This window comes from Hemicordylus capensis, chromosome 3 (assembly GCF_027244095.1).
Source record: "Hemicordylus capensis ecotype Gifberg chromosome 3, rHemCap1.1.pri, whole genome shotgun sequence".
Classification (NCBI taxonomy): Eukaryota; Metazoa; Chordata; class Lepidosauria; order Squamata; family Cordylidae; genus Hemicordylus; species Hemicordylus capensis.
Window position 1 is genome coordinate 139,332,515 of NC_069659.1, and position 23,886 is coordinate 139,356,400.

Genomic DNA, 23,886 nt, shown 5'->3' on the forward strand with positions numbered 1-23,886 from the left:
CTTTGCCCAATTCCTTTCAAATAATTCTGATCGCTTCCTGGCCCCCCTTGGGCACTACCACCCACCACACTCTGCTCTAGTCCACCCCTTTGCCCCCAATGTGAAGCTATACATTTGCGGACACCTCCATGCTTCTTTATGGAGAAAAACCTTAAAGACACGTAAACTTCAAAAATCACTTAAAAATCAGCCCTTTGCCCAATTCCTTTCAAATAATTCTGATAGCTTCCTTGCCCACCCTACGACCCACCACACTCCGCTCTACAACACCCCTTTCCCCCCGACGTGAAGCTATACATTTGCTGCAATCCTCATTAGTCCCTATGAGGAATTCAAAAATACTTTAACAATTCACCAGTAATCAGAGGAGTGTCCAATTGCCTTGGGGTTTTGTGGGTGGTAGGCACCTCTGTCTGTCTATCACCCACCCCACTTTTGTGCCCCTAGGTGCTCCACAATAGGGGATATGGACTGGTTCTGGTCCCATTATACTCTATGAGAAAAATAATTGAAAATATTTCAAATATTCATAAAAAATCATAGGGGTGTCTGATTGGTTCAGGGTTTGCATGGTTGTTGGCATCCACAATAAGGAATAATGGGCTGGTTGGAGTCCCATTATATTCTATGAGGAAAAAAATAAAAATAATTTTCAAAAATTCATAAAAAAATCGTACGAGTGTCCGATTGCTTTGGGGTTTGGGTGGCAGGTACCCCTGGGTGCCAGCTACCATCCTACCAATTTTTGGATGTCCAAACTGGTTCAAACCAGTTCGAATCAAACCACCCCCTGGTTTGGTTCGAATTCAGACCTGCAGCTCGAACCTGATGGCTGGTTCGGTTCGAATTCGAACCTTCGAATCACTCTGGTTCGAATTCGAACTGGTTAGAATTTGAACCGGTTCGCACATCCCTACGGTCCACCACTCCAGATGGGGCTTGGGTATAGTTTTCCATGCTTCCATATTCTAATAGTTTTGGTTGTGAAAACTGAAGAATTTGCTTCCCAAAATATATATGATTGCAAATTCCATACTATCATATTTTTTAAAAAAACAACAACACTATATAGCATTGTGTGTAGATGTATTCTGGATACAAACTTTTCTTGAACATTTCTGTTGAAGAAAAATGAATTGTCTTCCTGTTTCATCAGAGAGGGTGTTTTTTAAAAATAAAACTTCAAATTGCTCACTTAAATTGGTTTGAATCAGAATATTAATATGATCACTTGTAACCGTAGGCTGTGCATAAAAAAACCTCATCCTTCAGACAAGGTTGACTAAGTATTAACATCTGTATTTCAACTACTTCTTGTTTAAGCTTGTTCAAAAAGAAAAAGTGCTTTTGTCTGCACATAGCTCCTAGGAAGAAGACAGATTTCTTTTTCGAAACATTTAAAAATGGCCAGCTCTGTGAAAAATACAATATGTCCAAATTCCCATTCTCATGTAACATATTAAGCAGAATTGTGAAAGATAAGAATAAGATAAGTGCCTATCATATATTCTCAATGTATTCTGCAAACACAAAATTCATATTGTGCTCTCAGTCAGTACGCATTTGTGGTAATCGGGATAAAATCAATCATTAAGCATGACTGCTTCCATAGAACAATGAAGTGTGAGATACTCAAAACTTTTGCCTGAGTTCGAAGCACCATCTTGCTCCCTGTACACATGCTTCTACGGGATCCCATGCTACTTCCTAGCATGATCTCAGCCTCTGGGCACACGCTGAGCAGGGACCTTCTGCGATTTTCTCAGTGTCATCTGCTGGCTAGCCCTTCCATTCTGAGAAGAAACACACACCCCTCCTTTTTCGTTACCACTTCTGTAGTAACTGCGGGAAAGGGCGGATTCTACTCAGAACTGAAGAGCTGGCCTGCTGGTGGCACTGCAAAAATTGTACGGGGTCCCTGCTTAGCATGTGTACAGAGGGTAAGATAATGCTAAGAATCAGCGTGGAACTCTGCAGCAGCCGTGTGCACAGCGAGTAGATCACTCTTGGAACTTGAACACGAGTTTCGAATATCCAACACTTTATTGTTGTAAGGAAGTGGCCTATGTCTGACCTAAAATCAAGTTGGATGTTTTATTTCAACTTAGTACATATGAAGTGCTTGAGAGTCTTGCCTTTTTGTGGGGACTGGTACAGATTTTAAATCCAGAAGATAATATAATAAGTATAACCAAATAGCTCACAGCTGCACACACTGGTTCTCCTCATTTCTAATTTGTTCTAACTATAGAAACATAGCTCTGCCAAGTTTTACATTGCAGTGATAAAATCTCAAATATAATTCATGTACTGCTAAACTTCAATTTCCTTTCAATGCACATATGGGGCTGTATCCAGTGCACATGGCTCACGTCTTCCCTGCTCCAGAAGAATTATCAAGTGATTCATTAGGAGCCTGGTTTGTCTAAAAGAGCCTCCCCACCCCCCCACCCCTGGTAACTGTTTAGTACTCACTGAATATGAGACAAAAGAAAATTTCAGTGATGTTCCTTGCTGGATCAGCCTCTATTGAAAGAGGCTTCCTGAATGCACACCTTCAAGCCAGAATGGGAAAGGCAAAGCTATAAAACCCTGAATAGGATCGTTTTCTTATATTATTCTGGATCCATGCCCAACATGGTGTATCACATCTAGCAGGGATGTTGTTAGAGATGGCCTAGTTGACATCATAAATGCCTTGCTGAGGGAGGGCAGGATGCCTCCATTTTTGAAGGAGGCAATTGTGACATCTTTGTTTAAGAAGTCTTCCCTAGATCCCTCAGTGATGTATAATTATAGGCTAGTCTCCAACCTCCCTTGGGTGGGCAAGGTAATTGAAAGGGGGGTGGCTGATCAACTCCAGGCAGTTTGGGATGATACTGACTATCTAGAGCCATTTCAAACTGGCGTTAGCGTGGACTATGGGGTGGACACAGCCTTGGTCGGCCTGAGGGATGATCTCTACCAAGGAAAGGACAGAAGGAATGTCCAGAATGGGTTTTTTTTAACCTTTCTGCTGTTTTGATACGATCAACCATGGTATCCTTCTGGATTGCTTGGGGGATTTTGGAATAGGTGGCACTGCTCTGCAGTGGTTCCATTCCTATCTCTCAGGTAGATTCCAGATGGTATCGCTCAGAGATAGTTGCTCTCTGAAACGAGAGCTATTGTAGGGTGCCCCTCAGGGCTCCATCCTATCTCTGATGCTTTTTAACATCTATATGAAACAGCTGCGTGAGATCATCAGGAGATTTGGAGCAGGATGTTATCAATAGTCTGATGACACCCAAATCTATTTCTCCATGACATCATCATCAGGAAATAGCATAGCCCCCCCTAAATTTCTGCCTACAGGCAGTAATGGACTGGATGAGGGATAGTAAATTGAAGCTGAATCCAAGCAAGACAGAGGTTACTCATGGTAAGGGGTCATACTTCGAGGGATGTGATAGATCTTCCTTTTATGAATGGAATTGCACTCCCCCAAAGGAACAGGTATGTAGCTTGGGAGTGGTTCTGGACCCAGATCTCACTCTGGTTTCTCAGGTTGAGCCTATGGCCAGGAGTGCTTTCTATCAACTTCGGTTAATACGACAGCTGCATCTGTTCCTTAAAAACAATGATCTCAGAACTGTGGTGCACTCTCTGGTAACCGCTAAGCTTGACTACTGCAATGCACTCTATGTGGGGCTGCCTTTGTATGTAGTTCGGAAACTTCATTTGGTTCAAAATGCAGCGGCTAGATTAGTCTCTTGTGTTTTTCGGAGAGACCATATTTTGTGCCTGTTTTAAAGCAACTGCATTGGCTGCCAATAGGTTTCCCAGCAAAATACAAAGTGCTGGTAATTACCTTTAAAGCCCTAAATAGCTTAGGTTACCTGGGAGAGCACCTTCTTCTGCATAATCCCCACCGCACATTAAGGTAATCAAGAGAGGTCCATCTCCATATACCTCCAGCTCATCTGGCAGTGACTCAGGAATGGGCCTTCTCTATAGTCACTCCTGGGCTTTGGAATGCGCTTCCTATAGACATTTGTGGCTTAATTTATTTACCAGCCTTTAAAAGAGCCATTAAGACACTTTTTTTTGGCCAGGCTTTTAATACTCTCTGCATGTTTTAAATTTTTAATTGCTGTTTACTTTTTAAAATTGCTGTAATCTTTGAATGTTCAAATTTTTTTAATTGTTTAATAATTAGTTTTTATGGGGTTAATTTTTGTGAGCCGCCTAGAGCCTTTGGAGTCAGGTGGTATATAAATAAAATAAAAAATCTTTTTTTCTATGTAAACCACTTTGAGAACATTTTTGTTGCAAAGCAAAATGAATTGAGATTTATTTATTTATTTATTTATTTATGACATAAGGGAAATTACTCAAAGTAATCCCATTGAAACTGAAAAGATTAAGTGGGAATACTTTTGAGTAATTTTTCTCATAATGTAAGCCAATAATAATAAGTAGACAAGAGCCTGTTGAGGGGTGTGAGGAGAAACATTAAAATCCTCACACAGCAGAGTATGCTCTTGTGGAAAAGAAGTTTAGCCCAAGAGATTACCCAGATACACTAGGTTGAGTTCAAATAAACAAATAAAGGTTTATTAAGAAACTAAATCATCACTTACTGAGAGAGAGAGATTGAACATACCCAAACAACAACAACTGAACAATTCTAACTGACCAAGACAGACCTAGTATTAGCATCTTATTATGCCTCTAGTGGTCAGAAGAGGTTACTGCGGTGCTAAAAGCAATGTTTTAGAATTCTTACTTCTAATAGATCCTCCTCAATCCTTTAAGTTTGTGAAGGTCAGGAGGCTTTTCTTTGCATCCCTCCTTTCCCACAGATGAGGGTACAGAGCCAGACCTTCACTGTGGTGGTATCTATCCGCACTGTGGAAGGCACTTTCCAGGGAAGTCTACCCAGCTCCCTCTCTGATGGTTTTTCACAAGGCTATTTTTGAGGGCATTTTCTGTTTCCTGTTTTGAATTGGGTTCAAGCTGATTTTAGCCTTTATTTATTTGCTTGTTTGTGCATGTGTTCATATATCTACCTATTAAAAACATCAATACAAGACCAAAACCCAAAACAGACCTTTCTTGGGGAAGCAATTCCACAACTGGGCACAGCCACTGAGCAGGCCCTCTCGCATGTTAACTGAATGCGGTTCTAATACTGGGGGAACATGGATAAGACCCCCTCCAGTCAATCTTAATGCACAGGCAGGTATGTATGAAAGGAGCTGCTCCATTAGATAGCCTGTTATGCTGGTGTGATGGTGGTTCTGTTGCTAGCTCTGTCTTGTTTTTGCACCACATTTTATTGTTCTTATTGCTTTTAGCCTGTTTTGCTCATTTTTAATTTTGGATGCTGATAAAAAATTCATACATAAATAAAGTCTCTCTTGGAACACATCTGGGGGCAGCTTTCCATGTTTCTGTTTAGTACCATAGACAAGGAATGCATAGGTTAAAGAAAGCATAGTGAAAAGCTTTCTGGGGGCGGGGGCTTGAAGTCTGACTCTAGCCATTTATTCTTTATGGTCTACACTAGGAGTTCCAAACCTTAAGTTCCCAATGTTATTGGACTACAACTCCCATCATCCCCAGCCACAATGGCTAGGGATGATGAGAGTTGTAGTCCAACGTCTGGGGATCCAAGGCTGGGAACAATGGCCTACACTAAATTGATCCTTCAGCCTGTAGTGTAGACAACTGGAGAGCAGCAATGGTAGAACACGAGTGCAGGTTGAATTTGCACCAGATGTTAACCCAGTTCCCCTCTAAACTACCAGAAGGGTACACCTTTATAGCTAAGAAGATGCCAGAAAGAGGAATGTGGAGGAAGATTGAAGGACTTCAATCAGTTGAAGTCCTATAGAAATTAAGTAGTACTTTAGAGTAATCCTTTTAGAATAATTCCCGAGTACTACTTGTGAGAAACTTACTCTGGATGTCAGCAACTTACTAGCGATTAAATTCCATTGAATTCAGTGATACTTCTGAGTAAGAATATTTAGGGCAGTTTTGCACATCTCAGTATCTATTACTATGATGACAAATAAAATATACCATTGCTATTGCATTAGGCCTTAGATGTGTCTACATTTCTTTAACTGAGACGTTTTCATATTTTTGTTTTTTAGCTAGACAAGCCCTTTAATGACAGAGCTACAAACAGCTCTTCTTAATAACAAAATGCATACCAGTTGGCTCTCAAACATCAAGTTCCTCAAGCAGAGAGACTGAATGCACCTGTAAGCACACATCTTCCTGCCTTCTCCAATGCGTCCACTGTCTTCCAGCTGTATGGATCAACAGTCCAGATAGGCTGAAATTCTCTGCTGTAAATTCAGACAACTGGTATTACTTGGTATTACCTGGGGTGTGGATTTGACTGTGAGCTGTACATTTCTTTTGTCTCATTTGTTTCACAGTCATGGAGGCTTCTGATCAAAAAATGTTTATCTAGAGTAGTAAACTCATGCTTAGCATCTTCCCAACTTCTAAAAAAAGTGTTAGAACATAAGGACAAAAAACTGGCAATCAACTGATGAATATTTCTCAGGCTGGCAATTAACCCAGCCAAACGTATGAACCACAGCTGTCAAAACATAGTATACTTCAGATGCTATACAGCAGATTTTCCCCTTTGTTGGCTCTAGCTCATTTACAAATGTAATTTGACAAGATTCAAAAAACGACTTTCCTGAAACACTTTTGATGTTCAGAAATGCTTTAGATGCTGGAGATCCAGATGCCATTTTGAATTTACTGCCAAGCTATCCCCAGAAAGCAAATTTTCTTCAATGTTATCAGAGGGTTCTTCCCAAGTGACCACAGTGGAATGTTCCCAGTGTCATCTGAAGTGGTTCTGTGCCATGCACTTTAGCATTTAAAGTGAAACTTTAAAAATATGAAGGGAAAATATTTGAAGATGGAGTTTACATTAATTTAAAGGCCATTTCAGGGGCGGAGCCACCATTGGGCCAATGGGTTCAAAGAACCCGGGCCGCCGACCAATCAGGAGCCGCGAGAGTGGCCCCGACACGCCCCCCCCCCCCGCGTCTGATGTCAGAGGCGGGGACGTATTCAGGGAGCCGAAGAAAGGGCCTGGATGAGGGAAAGACGGACTTTGAGCCGAGCCAGGGGGACCGATCGGGTGGGGTGGGAGAAGGCGCCGTGCAACTCCAGGCAGAGAGAGCAGGAGCGGGGCACTCAGCCATTGGGAGAAGCCATCGGGGAGCTGGGAGCAACTCCCAGGAGAGGCAGGAGAGAGAGGGGGCCCTGTACGGCCAAATTATCCATTGGGCTGTCTGGGGAGGAGGGAGACTGGGCAGGCGCACGGGCACTGACCTCGATGGGCCTGCTGGGTGTGGAGGAAAGGGGGTGGGAGGCTAGTTTAGCTCCTGAGCGGGGGCTGCGCGGCCCCTTCGGGAACTAAACTAAGGCTGGCGCTGCGTTTGCAGCACCAGCCAGGAGCGGCAGGGAATAGTCGCTCCTGGCTGCGCGCTGCAAATGCAGCGCCAGCCTAACTAGCTCCTGAAGAGGCTGTGCGGCCCCTTCAGGAGCTAAAAGACTGGCGGTGCTTTTGCAACGCAGCCCAGGAGTGGCTCTTCCCTGCAGGGAAGATCTGCTCCTGGGCTGCGTTGCAAAAGCACTGCCAGCCTTCATTTAACTGCCGAAGGGGCTGCGCGGCCCCTTCGGCAGTTAAAGGGAAACTCCCGGCCGAACGGAGCCTCAAGGCTTCGTTCAGCCAGACCACGCCCCCGCGCCTGATGTCAGACACGGGGGCGTGGCTAGCCGCAGCGTCTGACATCAGATGCCGGGGCAGAGTCAGTGGGGCCGCGGCAGCGGCCGCACACAGGCCACCTGCGGTCCCGGTCCGCCACTGGGCCATTTTACACATTACAGAATTTCTACATGAAAAGCACTTCTGAGGGTTTTAGGATATAACCTAAATGTAGATATTCATATGTGGCAATTGCACACACATGTACTTTACTGCTTGTACATATATGAGAAGCACTGGTGAGCATTGATGTTTGACTAATGCAGCACCAATGCGCACATGGGGGATGGGGGTTGACAACCTCCCCTTTCTCCAGAAACACTCTGTGCCACATAGCACCCTTGTCCTATTAGTCTGGATCTCAGCCTCTATGTTTAAGCACTCCTAACTTTGTGTGTTAATTATGACTTAGGGTGCACATGCTTTGGGAAAGTGTGGTCCATTGCTACTGCCTGATGCTTATACGTATGTCAAACTGCATGTCTATGCATAGGAGATTTTTCAAAGGTGATGTCTTTGTTTTACAGACTTCCCATCATTCTTCATGGACCTCAGTGCTTATTCTACTCCCATGCTGATTAAGGTTGATTTTCTTAATCTGCAAAATGTGTTCACATTTCTAAGCATCCTGAGAGGCAACATGTCAGGATGAAAGTTCAGTCCCCATCACCCTCCTGACTTCTCCCATAGGGAAAAACAGGTAGTGTAGTAGAGAAAGCCCCAAGATGCCAGTGGAATTGGAACTCAGTCCCACCCACCACTACCCACACCATGAGAGGATCTTGAGGGTCAAAAGACCCATGTAGACAGGATCTAAGCAGCATATGAGTGTGTCCCTTTTGTCCTCCTATTTTCCAACTCGCTAGAGAAGACTGGATGGGAAGAAACGATGCAGGAAGGGGCTGGTGAACTGAGCAGCCCTTGGCTTATTCAAACTACTAATGGAAATTTGCAGTTGTAAATGGGAACCATGATTGAGCTCACACTTCTCTGTTCATTACATTCACTACATTACATTGTTTAGGTATACACTTAAAAATCTGAATTGTGAATGTTGCAAACAAGGTTGAAAATACATGTATTGTACAGATACAGTTGTCCAAGAATCAGGATTGGCTGTGGCTTTTTGATGAGTATATATACGTTATGGCAGATCCTGTTCCTGTATAACACATGAAACATCCCCCAAACTCCTAGAAAATGGTAGTAGCCATGACAAATTGTGGTCTTATTCTTCATATATACTTCAGTTTGTTTATTTTATCTTAAAATATTTTTATCTCACTTTTCTCACATTAAAAACAAAGTGGCTAATAAACCAATCTATAAAAAACACAATTTTAAAATGTAGCAGATTACACAACAAAAAAGCAACAAAACAAAATATAAGCCAACAACAATAATATCAGCAGATTATTAAACTGTGATGCCACCTTGCTCGAGAACAGAATGTTAGAAATTAGATGGTAATTACTACAAGGATAGTAATTAGTGCTATAGAGTGATCCAAAGATGGTTTCTCCAGTAAGGGTTGTACAGGTAATACTTTCAAAACTGATAGCACATGTGCTCCTCTTAAAGAGGCACGTATTGCCTCTGCTGTCCAGGCAGGAGGTCCTGGCTTCACTGTTCTAATTAACTAGGATGGACAAGAGTTCATAAGTGGCTGATTGCATAGATCCAAGAATTCTGCCATTCTTGGATCTTTGAGATGTTCATACCTTCAAGTAGATGAGCTACTTCTAAATTTCGATAAGAGCTCACAAAACATTGTTTTGTAAAGCAAAGGTGGGCACAGTTCATGTTCATTATTACACAGTTGAGGGTGCTAATCACTGGCAGGAATTTTGTGCTGATTTCCAAGGATAAAGCGATCCAATCCTACACAGGTTTACTCGGAAATAAGTCTCATATGAGTCATGCTGATTCTTTTTTCAGTCTGTAATTAGGTTTTGAGGTTTATATTTAGATTTTATAAATGGACTCACTGAGTTCAGCAAGACCTGCTGTCAAATAAGTATGCACAGAATTGCATCTTTAATCATGTGCGGAGTCTGAGAAAAATGGTTACTACAACTGCATTAGCCAAGTGAGAAGTTTTTTTAAAAAAACAAAAACACATGAAACAAAGACCACCTACAAAAATCTAGATGTTCATTTCAGATGTTTATTTTTTCTGTAAGTTATACATATCAAATGTCTGCTGTTTAATGAGGTTAAAGAATGCAAAGTTAAAGTAATTTTATCTGTTTTGCTTCCAAAATAAAATCCACTTTGGTGAAAGCCAGGAAATTGAGCTAAGCTTATAAGTGTAATGTTAAAGTATTATCAAGCTGCAAGCTGCATTTCATCATTGAATCTTTTATTCACTTTCCAGAATATTCAGCACATTAGCTAACTTTTCCTTTCTATGTGTGGGCGTTTAAATCATACTAGCCAATAAACCATTTTCTTGCATATATAGAATGCCAGAACATGAGAGCACTGGTCAATAATCTAACCAATTTAGTGCTCATTTCATTTCTATTAACTAGAAAACCTTGTTTATCGATGCAATGTTGCAGTAGATTTGTGAGGGTGGTTTTCCCCAATGTTTCAAATAAATCTTTACTTATTTCCTTATAAGTTTTCAAAAAATATTTCAAGTCATCTGTTTCATTAGATTCTTCAGAAATATCAAGTAGCCGGGCACACTTCAGAATTTATTGGATGCTCATATATCATCCAGCCTTTCAAAACTGTGCAATATTTCACACAGATCGCCTAATTAACGTACACATTGATTACATGGCTGAGCTCAATCTTTTGAAAACATGCCGTGCTAGTTTGAAAACCAAACGTGGGATGAAAGAATTCTGTAGGGATGTACACTTAAAAAGACTGGAAGTTTTTATCACTCTGAATTGATCTGTATCATTATTCTATTAAAAAATCTCTTTCAACATCTTCAGAACTTTTGTCATGCCTTTTTACTGCAAATGTTTTGATGAATAAGGAAGTGGGTGTAGATGCCACACCGTTTTCTTGGGGTGGCTTCACACAATTATTTATGGAAAAGGGAAGTCACATGTTGTATATTTTCCCTTTCATTCTCCTACAGAAATCCTTTTCTTGCAAAAATATCTTATTCTGGTCAAATTGCAGTATGGAGGTTTGTCATTAATCATTGTTCATAATGCGATTTAACCTGGTTATGTGGGGGCCCATTCACAAGAATGTTTTACCACAGCAGCGGACACCCAGGATTACTCAACAGTGGCACTATGAGTGGAAGACATGAGGGATAAGGAAAGGATAGTGTAACTACTACAGGTGACCTTCCGTCTCTTTTTGGCATCATTTCACTGACATTTATGAAGACTGAGAGTCCGAACTACAACAGTACACAGCATTGTAGGGCACTGTATCGCTGTGGCTGCAAAAAGCTATTCCCACTGTCCCTGGCCAGGAGCTGCAAGCCTCAGACACTCTGTTCCTGAAGTGCTGTTGCAATTAATCATAGGTCAAATAGTTCCCATCCATGGAATGGACTGCTATGGTCCTGCAGGTCATAACTGACAGTTGTTGAACCATCACCATCTCACTTCAACCGTGTTGCCAGAAGAAGCACTGCAGCTATGCAGAAACACTGCATTTTCTGGGCTTCATGTATGGCAGATGTTTAGGGAGGGTGAGTGGCTTGGGAAGGTTCTGCTCGGTAGCTGGCAATGCTGTGTTGAGGAGCATTCTTCCAGATCATGGACTAAAGCCCCACATGCTTTAGGGATAGAGTTGATGTGCTCTTTCCACATTTCTGCTCCCCCTACTATCACCCTGCCTGGCTTTTTCCCCTCTCTTCATTTTCTAGCCTTGTTCTTTCTTGGGTTGGTTAAACTAGGAATTTGTGATATCCTGGCCGGGGGGCGGGGGGGCTTACCACCAGTGCTGTAGTAAAGTGCCTTTGTTTTCCTTCACTTTTGCCTATAAAATTGGTTTGAAAACCCAGATATTCTCAGGGGGGGAAAGCTCAGCTATATAGTGACTTTTCCTATCATAATGTGACCATGTAATTATAGATTTGGAACAAAAAAGAATTCTTAAAGAAAATTTTTCTTCTTCCAACTAAGAATGTTTTTCTTCATCGGTACTCTTTTTCAACATGCTGTTGTGCAGTAAACCCAAAGAAGCATTTGCCGTTTGAAGTGGCTCCCTCAACCGTATGCCAAGTATGCGGCTATTGCTTTTGTCAGAGTATCAAAACATTATAACTTTTCCCAGTGAAAGCCACACTTACATATTTAAATTTGAAACCCACAAGGCAAAGGGACTGCCTAGGGAGGACTTGTTTCTAAGTGCAAATGGAAATTGGTGCTGGTGCTAAAGTTGAATCTAATTCCTGGCAAGTGGAAGTCCATGCACAGATATAATTTATTTTCAAGGTGCCCCATCTCAAGGGTTCATGATGACTAACAACATGTTTTTAAAAGAACATTAAAGCTGAATGGTGCAGAACTAGGATAAACATTTGTATAGACATATTTACTCAGTACTCTTGGACAATGCAGAGCACTGTGTAAATGCCCCCTTGATACATGCATACGCACACACCAGAGTCAAACCCCAGTTATTTCACAGGTCTTAAATCAAGATGAAATTCAGCAATCTCAAAGAAAGCAGGAGGGAGATCTGAGCTATCAATATCACAAAATGTATTGAAATTGAATTGGCTTAATGTACCCTTGAAATTAATTTATGCAAATTTGAAAGAAAAAAAAATATAAGAATTCTATTAGTGGCATTCAACACCTTTCAAACTGTTATCTGTATATATAAACTGACTAAGTTAACTATTGCAGATGCGATATTTCCCCCGTAGATTTTATCCACATCTGGTAGTGATGCTTGACAGTACAAATATACTGGGAAGCAATAATTTGACTTACTCAAGATATTACTGATTATGAATTACCATTAGACCTCTTAACTATACTTCTTTGTCAACTGAAATGTTGAAATATGTGACTTTGCATATATTCTTTTGTGTGTGTGTGATGCTAGGATTTATTTGGCAGCAAATCGGAAGAAGGCTGCTGTTCCTAAGCTTAAAATCTGGCAAGTAGTTGAAAGGACAAAAGTGATAAAATATGTAAGGGCTAGGGAAGTATGCCAACTAGATAAGTTTGTGGTCTGGGCATTATTTAATCAATACTGGAATAAGAAATGCAATTATAATATTCAACTGTATGTTCTATTGTTCTGTGTTGTATTATGTTTGGTATGTGTTTTTTCAGTCTCCTATACCCCGAGGTTTTTTAATGGAAAAGAATCTGAACAAAACATAAAACCCTTACAAGTATTTAAAACTGTCATATCAGTTTACTTCTTTGGAACACTCTTCCTACCCCCAAGATTCGTTCAGCCCCCTCCCTGGCTGCTTTTAAGGCCCTTCTCAAGACCCACCTGTTTCGCCTGGCGTTTGCCCTTTAATAATAATAATAATAATAATAATAATAATAATAGCAATAATAATATTACGCAGGTGGAGGAGGTATTGGAAATAGAAGATGCCACTGTTGCTGAACTGTTTCAAAATCAAAACCAGGCAACCTTCCCTTTGCCTTCACCTCAAAAACCCAAATGCCGTTTAACAGAAAAGCAACAATAACTAAAGCAAAAAAAAAACTGAACACATGAACCAAACAACCACCAGGGTTCGACTTCCAGCTCTAAAAACAGTTGCCAAAAAAAAACCTTGCTCAGACATTAAAAGATGTCAATGCTGCACTTGCAGAAATAACAACCAATATTTGCAAGAAACAAACCAACTGATGTACAGTGCAGCAACAATAACAAAACAAGAACTCGGATATAAGATCAGTGGCCCTGTCAAAAAAGAAAGTAGTACATCACCTAAATGGAAGATTAGATTAGAAAATAAAATCTCCAGGCTTAGATCAGATGCTAGTAAATTGAAAGATATGAAAGACAAGAAGCTGAAGAATGAAAACTGATCCAAAAATACCACCTAGATTCAAGGAGAATTAGAGAAGTCCTGGAAATAATAAAGCAGCAAATAACAGCAGTGTCAAAGAAGATTAGCAGATATGAAGCCAGAACTACAAAACACAGACAGAATCTCCAATTCCAGTCGAATCAGAGACGTTTCTACCAAAGCATAGAAGGAGAAACGACAAGAAACATAGAAACACCAAATAAAGAAGAAACAGTGCAATTCTGGGGGAAATTATGGGACAATCCAATAGATTATAATAAAAAAGCAGGCTGGGTGAAAGAGGTCAAAAAATGTAACCAACAAATGCAAGATCTAATAATAACACCAAAATTCATAAGTGAAAGAGCAAAGAAAATTAAAAATTTGACTGCTCCAGGCGACGATGAATTGCATGGCTTTTGGCTTAAACACCTAACAAGCCTTCATAAACAACTATCAAAACAGTTCAATCACATTTTGCAAGGAGGTGATATTGAACAATGGCTAACAACTGGGAAAACTCATCTCATAATGAAAGACCCAGCAAAAGGTGCAGTTCCAAGTAAATATAGACCGATAACCTGCCTGCCAACCATGTTCAAATTAGTAACAGAAATAATAGCAGATGAAGTGATGCAACACTTATTAACTAACAAAGAGCTTCCTGTTGAACAGAAAGGAAATTGCCCGAACACCAGAGGCACAAAAGACCAGCTGCTGATTGACAAAATGATTTTAAAAAATTGCAAGAGAAGAAAAACCAATCTAAGTGTTGCATGGATTGATTACAACAAAGCCTTCGATTCATTGCCTCACACATGGATACTAAAATGTTTAGAAACAACTGGTGTCAGCAAAAACATTCAGATATATATTAAAAAAGCCTTGAGCATGTGGAATACATGGTTAACAATCAATGGTGAGACACTTGGACAGGTTAGCATTAGAAGAGGCATTTTCCAAGGGGACTCACTATCCCCTCTGTTTGTAATCACCATGACCCCACTTTCACAAATACTAAACAAAACAGGCCTCGGATACCAAACATCTAAAACATCAAGTCAAATCAACCATCTGCTGTACATGGACGATCTGAAGTTGTATGGAAAGTCCCAGTCAGAAATCGAATCACTGCTAAACACTGTCCGTATATTCAGTAGCGATATAGCAATGGAGTTTGGACTAGACAAGTGTGCTGCATTAATAATGAACAGAGGGAAAATAAGAAAAACAGAAGGAATAGAACTGCCCAATGGAAGCAAGATCAAGAACCTGGAAGAGAAAGAACATTACAAATACTTGAGCATTCTCCAGGCTGATAACATCGCACACGCTGAAGTTAAAAGAAAAATTGGAAGTGAATACATCAGGAGAGTTTAAAAAATCCTCAAGTCCAAACTCAATGGCGGGAACACCATACAAGCCATAAACACCTGGGCTATACCTGTTATCAGATACACCGCAGGAATAATAGACTGGACCCAGGCAGAGCTAGAGACGCTAGATCGTAAGACCAGGAAAATCATAACCATCAATCATGCTCTGCACCCCCGCAGTGATGTAGATAGGCTCTACCTCCCTCGCAGCTCAGTTGGAAGAGGAATGCTGCAAGTCCATCAAACAGTAGAGGAGGAGGAGAGAGGCCTTGAAGAATATATCAAGGACAGTGAAGAAGATGCACTTAAAATGGTCAAGAACGAGAAACTATTCAACACCAATGAAACAAAGCAGGCCTACAAGAAAGAACAATCAAGAACCGAGCAGAAAAATGGAAAAAGAAGCCCCTGCATGGTCAATATTTGCACAATATAAGTGGAAAATCAGACATCACCAAGACCTGGCAATGGTCTTCCATTCTTAGAATGGCAACTTAAAGAAAGAAACAGAGGTTTTAATACTGGCTGCACAAGAACAGGCACTAAGAACAAATGCAATAAGAGCAAAAGTCAAAAAACCAACAACAAACAGCAAGTGCCACCTTTGTAAAGAAGCAGATGAAACCGTGGACCACCTAATCAGCTGTTGTAAAAAGATCGCACAGACTGACTACAAACAACGGCATGACAAAGTAGCAGGGATGATACACTGGAACATCTGCAAAAAATACAAGCTACCTGTAGCCAAAAATTGGTGGGACCATAAAATTGAAAAAGTGGTAGAAAATGAAGATGTAAAAATATTATGGGACTTCCGACTACAAACAGACAAACATCTGCCACACAATACACCAGATATAACTGTAGTCGAGAAGAAAGAAAAACAAGTCAAAATAATCGACATAGCAATACCAGGGGATAGCAGAATAGAAGAAAAAGAAATCGAAAAAATCACCAAATACAAAGATCTACAAATTGAAATTGAAAGGCTGTGGTGAAAAAGACCAAAATGATCCCAGTGGTAATTGGCGCCCTGGGTGGAGTTCCAAAACAACTTGAAGAGCACCTCAACACCATAGGGGCCACAGAAATCACCATCAGCCAATTACAAAAAGCAGCTTTACTGGGAACAGCCTATATTCTGCAACGATATCTATAACAACAGCAACAACACTGACAATAAAATTCAGCCATCCCAGGTCCTTGGTAAGGACTCGATGTCTGGATAAAACAAACCGGTCAATAACACCTGTCTGACTGTGTAAAATAATAATAATATTACAACAGCAAGAAAATTGACAATAAAATTCAGCCATCCCAGGTCCTTGGGAAGGACTCGATGTCTGGATAAAACAAACCAGTCAATAACACCTGTCTGACTGTGTAAACAATAATAATAATAAATTTCATTAGTTTGTATTGGTATTGTTGTTCACCGCCTAGAGTGTTTGGAGACGGTGGTATATAAGAACGTTTTGATAAATGATAAATGAATAGCCTATCCTTGGCCATCAAAAACCAGTCCAAATCCTACATAATAGGATGCTGCCTTATACTGAGTCAAATCATGGAATTGCTGAAGCTAAGCAGATGGTCTTTCAGCCACCTGGATGGGAATTGAACCCCCATATACAATTGTCATAAGTACATAAGTAAGGATATATATATATATATATATATATATATATATATATATATATATATATATATGCTTCTAAAAGCCAGATATTAGAAGCAGAATTAATTATTGTGTAATATAATCATATATCTGCAGTTTTGCATAATGTGTATACCATTTTTTTTCCTCCCCAGAAGCTCAGGGCAATGTATATTAGCTTCACAATAAATCTGGGAGGTAGGAAATGAGTTGCCAAAAGTCTCCCAGTGAGTTTCATAGCTGAGCAGGAATTTCATAGCTATGTTATAGGTTTCCCTCCCATGTCCAAACAACACACTCCATAGACACTACTCCCACCCTGATTTCTACTGTGCTTCTATAGAAGTAGCCAAGGTTTCTATAATAAATAAGTTGTAATTATGTAAAGCTTGGCCTAGCTACAACTTAAAAGAAGTGATGAGAGAGCATCATTCGAATGCTGATTGTTTGTTCTGGTGTCCTTTACACTGGGATTTAATCAGATCAGCCAAAAAGAAGGAAGCACAAAGAATCAGCAATCAAAATGAAGAGAGAAGCAGCAATCGTAAACCACATGCAACTTAGTTGTCATACGGATGTCGAACATTCAATTACCAGTGTAGAATTATAAAATAGTGCTTTGTTTCCCCCACGAGTAGACTCATATTGTATTGCCTTTTCAAATTCCAGCTGTTTAGGTTGACTTTCCTTTTTCGGGATGAGTCATTCATGTTTGTTTTGGTAGCAGTTCAATAGAAGCTCCACTGTGCATCACCTTTACAATACATAATGATCTAGCTGTCTTAGCAAAAATGATTTGCAAATGATACATATTATTTCTTGTTTACTCTGCTACCTAAATAAAACCTTCCTGTGCTGCTTTAATAGAATATATATTGACAGAAGCCTGCCTCTTGCTTGGGCTTAGCATTATTCCACATCTAAACATCTACCTTTGATCTTGAAGGATATACAAAACGAGTGGCATTCATTTAAATCTTGTAATTAAAACATCTCACTTTTTATGTTTTGTTTCATTTATGTGCAGAAAGAAAAGAAAAGTGGACTGTTGAAACTTCTAGCAGGCGCATCAGCAAAAAAGAAATCCCGGTCTCCTCCATCGATGTCCCCAACCCATGACCCCCTGGTGTTGATGGAGGGTATGCTGCAGGGTGCAGTGGGGCCTGAACTCTCTTCGCTCTCCAGCCATGGAAGGGCAGGCTCATGCCCGATTGAAAGTGAAATGCAAGGAACGATGGAGATGGAACCTCTGCACAGAAAAACAGGATCCTTGGATTTGAATTTTTCTATTCCTTCTCCTATAAGGCAGCCACCACCTTCAATGGCTGCCATCCGTCCAGAACCCAAGCCATTGTCTCGAGAAAGGTATGCCACACTTACATATTTGTACTTGCATATATTTTTAGCTAACCAACATATGAAAATTTGAAAAATGTAATATTTTGATTGCAATGCAAGACTTGTTTTAACTGGAAGGCCAGTTTATCATGTCAATTGGGTCTGCTAGAGTATCTTTCTCTCTCTCTCTCTCTCTTCATAACCCCAAATGCTGTTGGATGTTGGAGATTCCTGCACAAGGTTCCAAACTCCCTTCTCATTCTTCCCATTAACTTTCAGCAAAACAGAACAGCTACAGTCACTTCCAACAGCTTCATTACAAGTCACAAGCTTATGACCAGTCCAGCTCTCAAGCATCATCAGAAACTCCATTCTTGGTGCTTAATCTCTACAAAAATGATTCAGGGCCCTCATATCTGTCAAGAAACAGTACCTCTTACCTGAAAGTCATTCCCCTAATCCTAGAGGTGCAGAGACTGTCCCTACAGACTCAGTGAAAAGGGAAATGCACTGAACCTCATCAAGAGCACTTCCATACATTCCAGGATTAAGCCCTGGCATTAAAATACATGCAACCCTGATACAAATTAGACCCTGGTCATTCTGCTCCTTTGTTCAAAACAGGAGGACTCGCACTTCTGCCAAGTATATCTCCTGGCTGAACCCTTGATGGGCAGCAGACAGCCTGTTTGTCCAGTCTCTGGCACGTCCACTGCTACCCTTGGCATTCTGGGGCCTACTTCTAATTTTGTTCTAGAGGGCTTTCCCACACCCTCTCAACAAGTACCCTGTCATCTGTCTCCAAGCAGCAGCAGTGCTAACATGGCAGCTGTATTGTGGTGTTACTATATAAAGCCACACGATCCAGAGAATGATCTGAAGGCATATAATGTAAGTTCTGCTGCTGAAACTAAACAGGTCTGACCCTGAAAACTGTCTAGATGAGAAGCCTCCTGGCCCGCATATGTCAGCTATTCTGAGGAGAAGCAGAGCTTACATGTAATAACTAATACTGTGAACTGGAAGCTCAGACACCATGCCAAAAAAAAAAAAACCCAAACAAAAAAAACCCCAAACCATGTATTGGGTATGTAAACAGACAATCACCTAAGGAAAGTTAAAATTGCCACCAGGCAAACAAGCAATATAAAAGTGAATTCTCTTTTTCTTCTGGTCACAAATGTTTAAAATAGGAGTGTTTAGACAAGTGGGCGGGGGTGGGGGACCTTGCAGATTTCTTTGAAAGATTGCTCTGTATGGTTACTCCTAAGACAGGCCAATAGGAGTATCCCCAAACTTCAAAGCCTGGAGGCCTATTCCCCGGGGGTCGATAAATGTTGGCTCAGCATCCTAGCCAGTCTTTTTGTGGTTGCCACCAATTCTTTCCCTTCTGCTGAGTCCACCCAGAGGATCCAAGAGAGAGGCAGCGTCTTCTTTCATTTGTGCCCTGGGTTGGAGAATGTGAAGGGGACCCCAGCAAGATAATTTCCAAACAGTTTGAAAGTCTTCTACTATTTCTGAAAGAATAATAAGATATTAGAGTTGGAAGGACCTTAGAGGTCTTCTAGTCCTACCCTGCTGATCCCTTCAATTTGCTGAGAACTCCAGTGGCAGGACCTTGTTTGGCAGGACATACTGCTTGTCAGAGGGCACAAGGTCTTGGTTGCTGATGAGTGGATTTGTGGAGAACTACCTCTCCCGTCATATTTTTCAAAAGTAGAAAACTGATGTTTTTTAAACCAAATACTTTTATTTATATCTATATCAAGAGACAGAGAGATATCCTGCCCTTCCATTTTATATAAAATGCTCAAGGCTGCTAATAGCAAACAGATAAAATACAGTAAAACCACTAAAATACTACATATTTTAAAAAACAATAAAAGAGCAACAGATATAGTACATAAAAACATCATCATAGCAGATAATGTGATAAATAGCATCATCAGTAAAAACACCATCAGTAATTTCAGGGCAAAAAGATAGCACTTAGCACTTACATAGTCATACAACAGAGATGTTAAAAGCCTAGCAGAATAGGAACCTGGCGGTGAAACACTGCCAGAAGATAAACAAAGTGTGCCTCCCTCAGAAGGGAATTACGTAATGACCACAGAGAGGTTCGTTCCTGCGCCCCAGCCAAATACACATCAGATGTCCACAGGACACGGACATAATATAAAGTGCATTTGTAGCCCTGAAAATGAAAGTTAACTGAAAGCAGAATTGTAAAGTTATGAAATGGGCTATGTTTGGAGTCAGAAGGCCTCCTCTATGTACATTGCTTGATAATATTACAATGAGCTGCACTTGGATTTATATAGATGGATCCATTAAAACACTGCAGATAATGCTAATTGCTGTGCTATGCAGTAGTTAAGAATTTTATTCTGATTTTTAGGCATTTTAACTTTCAGAGTCTTAAGTCTGATAATAACCTCTAATTAAAATAACCTTAATTAGACTCAGCAGGCAAGGTTTCCTAATTGATTTATGAATTAACTTCCATATCTCTGCTTTATCTACATTTCTTAACTGATCATATGGTTCTTTATGCCTATAAATGAGGAATATTAATTATCTCCACAAATTCAGAAGGATAATACGTAGTCCTGGAATCATCTGAGCAACTACATTTGAGCACTTGTCTAGAATTTCATTTCATCACTATTTATGCTCCTTAAGCCACCAAATTGCTGAGGAGTATCTTTTTTTAAAAAAAAGTTACACGTGTGAAGTTACATTTCACATCTACTGCTGAAATGTGATTCGGCATCCAGATTGCTGGCACAGTCCCTTTAAAAAAGTGGGCTTACACCCTTTAACAAGGAGGGGAGCAGGTCCATACATGCTCCTCATCCCACTCGCCGCCACTTCTGTAATCTCAGTGCTCCTCCCGGATATCTTCGCACACCAGCAGACATCTCCCAGTGCCTCTGCGTGTGACGCCAGCATACACATGGCCACCATGCATGGAGGCCATGTGTGTGCTGGCGTCATGCACAGGGGCAGCTGGGAGACACCTGCTGGTGCTCGAAGATATCCAGGAGGAGCACCGAGATTACAGAAATGGCAGTGGGTGGGAGGAAGAGCATGTATGGACCTGCTCTCCTCCTTGTTAAAGGGGCTGTGGAAGCTCTCATTTTTAAAGGGACTGTGTTAGTGATTCAGACACCGAATTTTATTCTGATTTTTAGGCATTTTAACTTTCAGAGTCTTAACTCTGATAATAACCTCTAATTAAAATAACTTTAATTATACTCAGCAGGCAAGGTTTCCTAATTGATTTATGAATTAACTTCCATATCTCTGCACATCCCTAGCCGGGTAGTACAGGAACTTCTGCATCTCTGCACTCCATAATTTTGCTTCTTTACATTCTATTGTATTTCATCTGCAAAGCAGAACAAATTATTGTATCCATAAAGCGGAGGTGGTGAATCAGATCAACGAATTCAGATGATGCATGAAATCAAGAGCTACCGATTTCATACTTCATATTGTCATGCAGCATAGTTTATGCAGCAACTGTGTTTTGATGCTTATGCACACAAAATATGATGGAAAGACAGACACCTCTAAATCACAATTCTCCAGTGTGTATCCCTCCCACATTACCACATTATATGTGCTTTATTTGGAACCATCACACTTTAAGTGTACAGGTGGCAAAGAAATAAAGCAACCTTTTAATTAAGCCCTCAAAACTTCCCTGCCAGCAAAATTTAATACTTGCTGCTTCAGTCCAGTTAAATTTTTTACCATTATTCCCAATGGAGGCTTGTCACTGCAGTGATGATGCAGTTGTTAGTAGTGACGGAGCCTCTGCATGCTCAGTTAAAAGCAAATACACAGTTTGAACTCAGGTGGAGCCAGCAAATTCACCCCACTCTTCCATGGGCAACGCACTGCGGAGTATGTAAAGCAGTCTCTTTTCCAGTGAGTCTTCACTTGTGTCTCTCTTGTGTCTTTTTAGATTGTGAGCCCCTTTTCTGATTCTTTTTGCTATGTAAACTGCTTGGAGTGTTTTTCTTGAAAATCAGTGTTCTAAAGTGTAGTATTTTAAAGTGTAGTGAGGGGGCTTGGATTAATTCCACTCCCACCCCGCTGCAGACACACACACACACACACACACACACACACACACACACACATGCAATTATGAGAAGAGGAACAGTGTGCCGGGGGAGAAGCAGGATGTGAGCAAACAGATCCCTAATTGCGTGTGTGGGTAAGGTTGGCTTGAACATAAAGTCTAAGCTGACCCAATAATAATAATAATAGCAGTAATGTATGCTTGTGTCGGTATTCATGCCTGTTCATATATATCCTTTTAAGTTTCACCATTTGGAAATGAAAATCATTCCTCATGGGGGAAATTGTTAGGAAGTCTGATTTTTCTGTCATTTATAAAACAGCTTGAGAACCTGAGTTCTTCTTGTGGAGAATTTTTGCCACTGGAATGTGCATAATTTGAGGCCTTCTGAATAATTTGAAAGCTTGGTGCCAACATGATGTGGTTCAATAAACTATACCTATTTGTGTATGTTTCATAATGCACATCCATACGCAGTTACAAGTTTTGAAATCTGGCATCATTTTAGCTAAAATTACTCTAATCTAATAATATAATTAGTCAGTACTGGAGCCGCATGTCTAAAATAATGTGGACATTCATTAGCATAATGGCTGAAATTGGCAATGCTTCCTAAAGAAAATGGAGCAGCTCTGCCAATGACAGTAGGGTAGACTGTTTCTCCATAGGCAGCCAGCAGCTCACATTTCAGCCTCAATTACTTGCTTATGCCCACATGAAAGAAATGGCAATTAGATTTACTGGGGAAGGGAGAAGATGACCAATTGATTTTGGATGGCTCATGAACACTAATATGTATTCTTCATGACTATGTCAAATTTTGCCACCCCTCTCTGGGCAGTGGCGACTGCAACAAGGATGGAGTGGGCAAGGAGAAATCCCCCCCTTACCTTTTTTTTTTTTAAAGGCAAACCTTTTTTGTTTAAGGTAAAAGGGTGGCAAAATCCTTTTTGCCTATGGGCAGCAAAGAGCTTAATCCACCCCTGCGCCGCATGCTGAACATTGTTGAAACTAAGCTAGCACAATGGACCTCCTCACTGACCAGATGCAAGACCACACTTGGAACCATTCTGAGCTTTCTAACAGAATAAGGAGTATAATAAATAAGATTAGCCAGTGGCTGCCACCTTAATTAACAAAGTACATGTGTAAAGAGACTCTATGGGGGCACACCAGGAGTCCATACAGATCTCCCCAAGGTCTTCCCGCAAGAAGGTAGGACTTCTGAGCACTACTTGTGCACTGGAAGCGTTCTGTAAGATCAGACACATATTGCTGACTCTCAGTGATGTGTTTCCAATCCTATAGAGCACTTCCAGAACTTGAGCAGTGCTCAGATGTCTCTACCCCCTTGTGCAACAGACAGGGCTGTAGGAGTGGCATGTGGGCTCCTGGTGCACTCCTGCAGAGCCTCCTGACACATGCACTTCGTTAAGATGTCAGCCAGTGGCTTTTATTTGATGTGCAGTAAAACACATCAAGTAAATATGCTGCATGGGAACTTTGCACATCCCCTGGCCAACTCACATGGTTGCTGGTTCCAGAGGTTACCACTGTGCTGTAAATGTCTGAGCATACTCAAATAGACAGCAGTCAGGTTGCCCAGGTGCATATGAATGGATCCCCAGTCATCTGCAATAAGGTCTGTGCTTTTGTCTT

General features: G+C 40.8%; 1 protein-coding gene across 5 annotated transcripts in view; it reads left to right on the plus strand.

Moving 5' to 3' along the window:
- Positions 1-23,886, plus strand: part of SH3RF3 (SH3 domain containing ring finger 3) — a 334,223-nt gene that overhangs the window by 305,783 nt on the left and 4,554 nt on the right. For 2 of the 5 annotated variants that reach the window (XM_053307321.1, XM_053307322.1), the window contains one exon: positions 17,821-18,158. In XM_053307321.1, coding sequence (XP_053163296.1) covers positions 17,821-18,158 — 338 coding nt within the window. Of the gene's footprint in view, positions 1-6,143; positions 7,352-8,316; positions 10,727-17,820; positions 18,159-23,886 lie in introns of those variants that run through there. The other 3 variants (XR_008319086.1, XM_053307323.1, XM_053307324.1) reach the window with 3 other exon arrangements.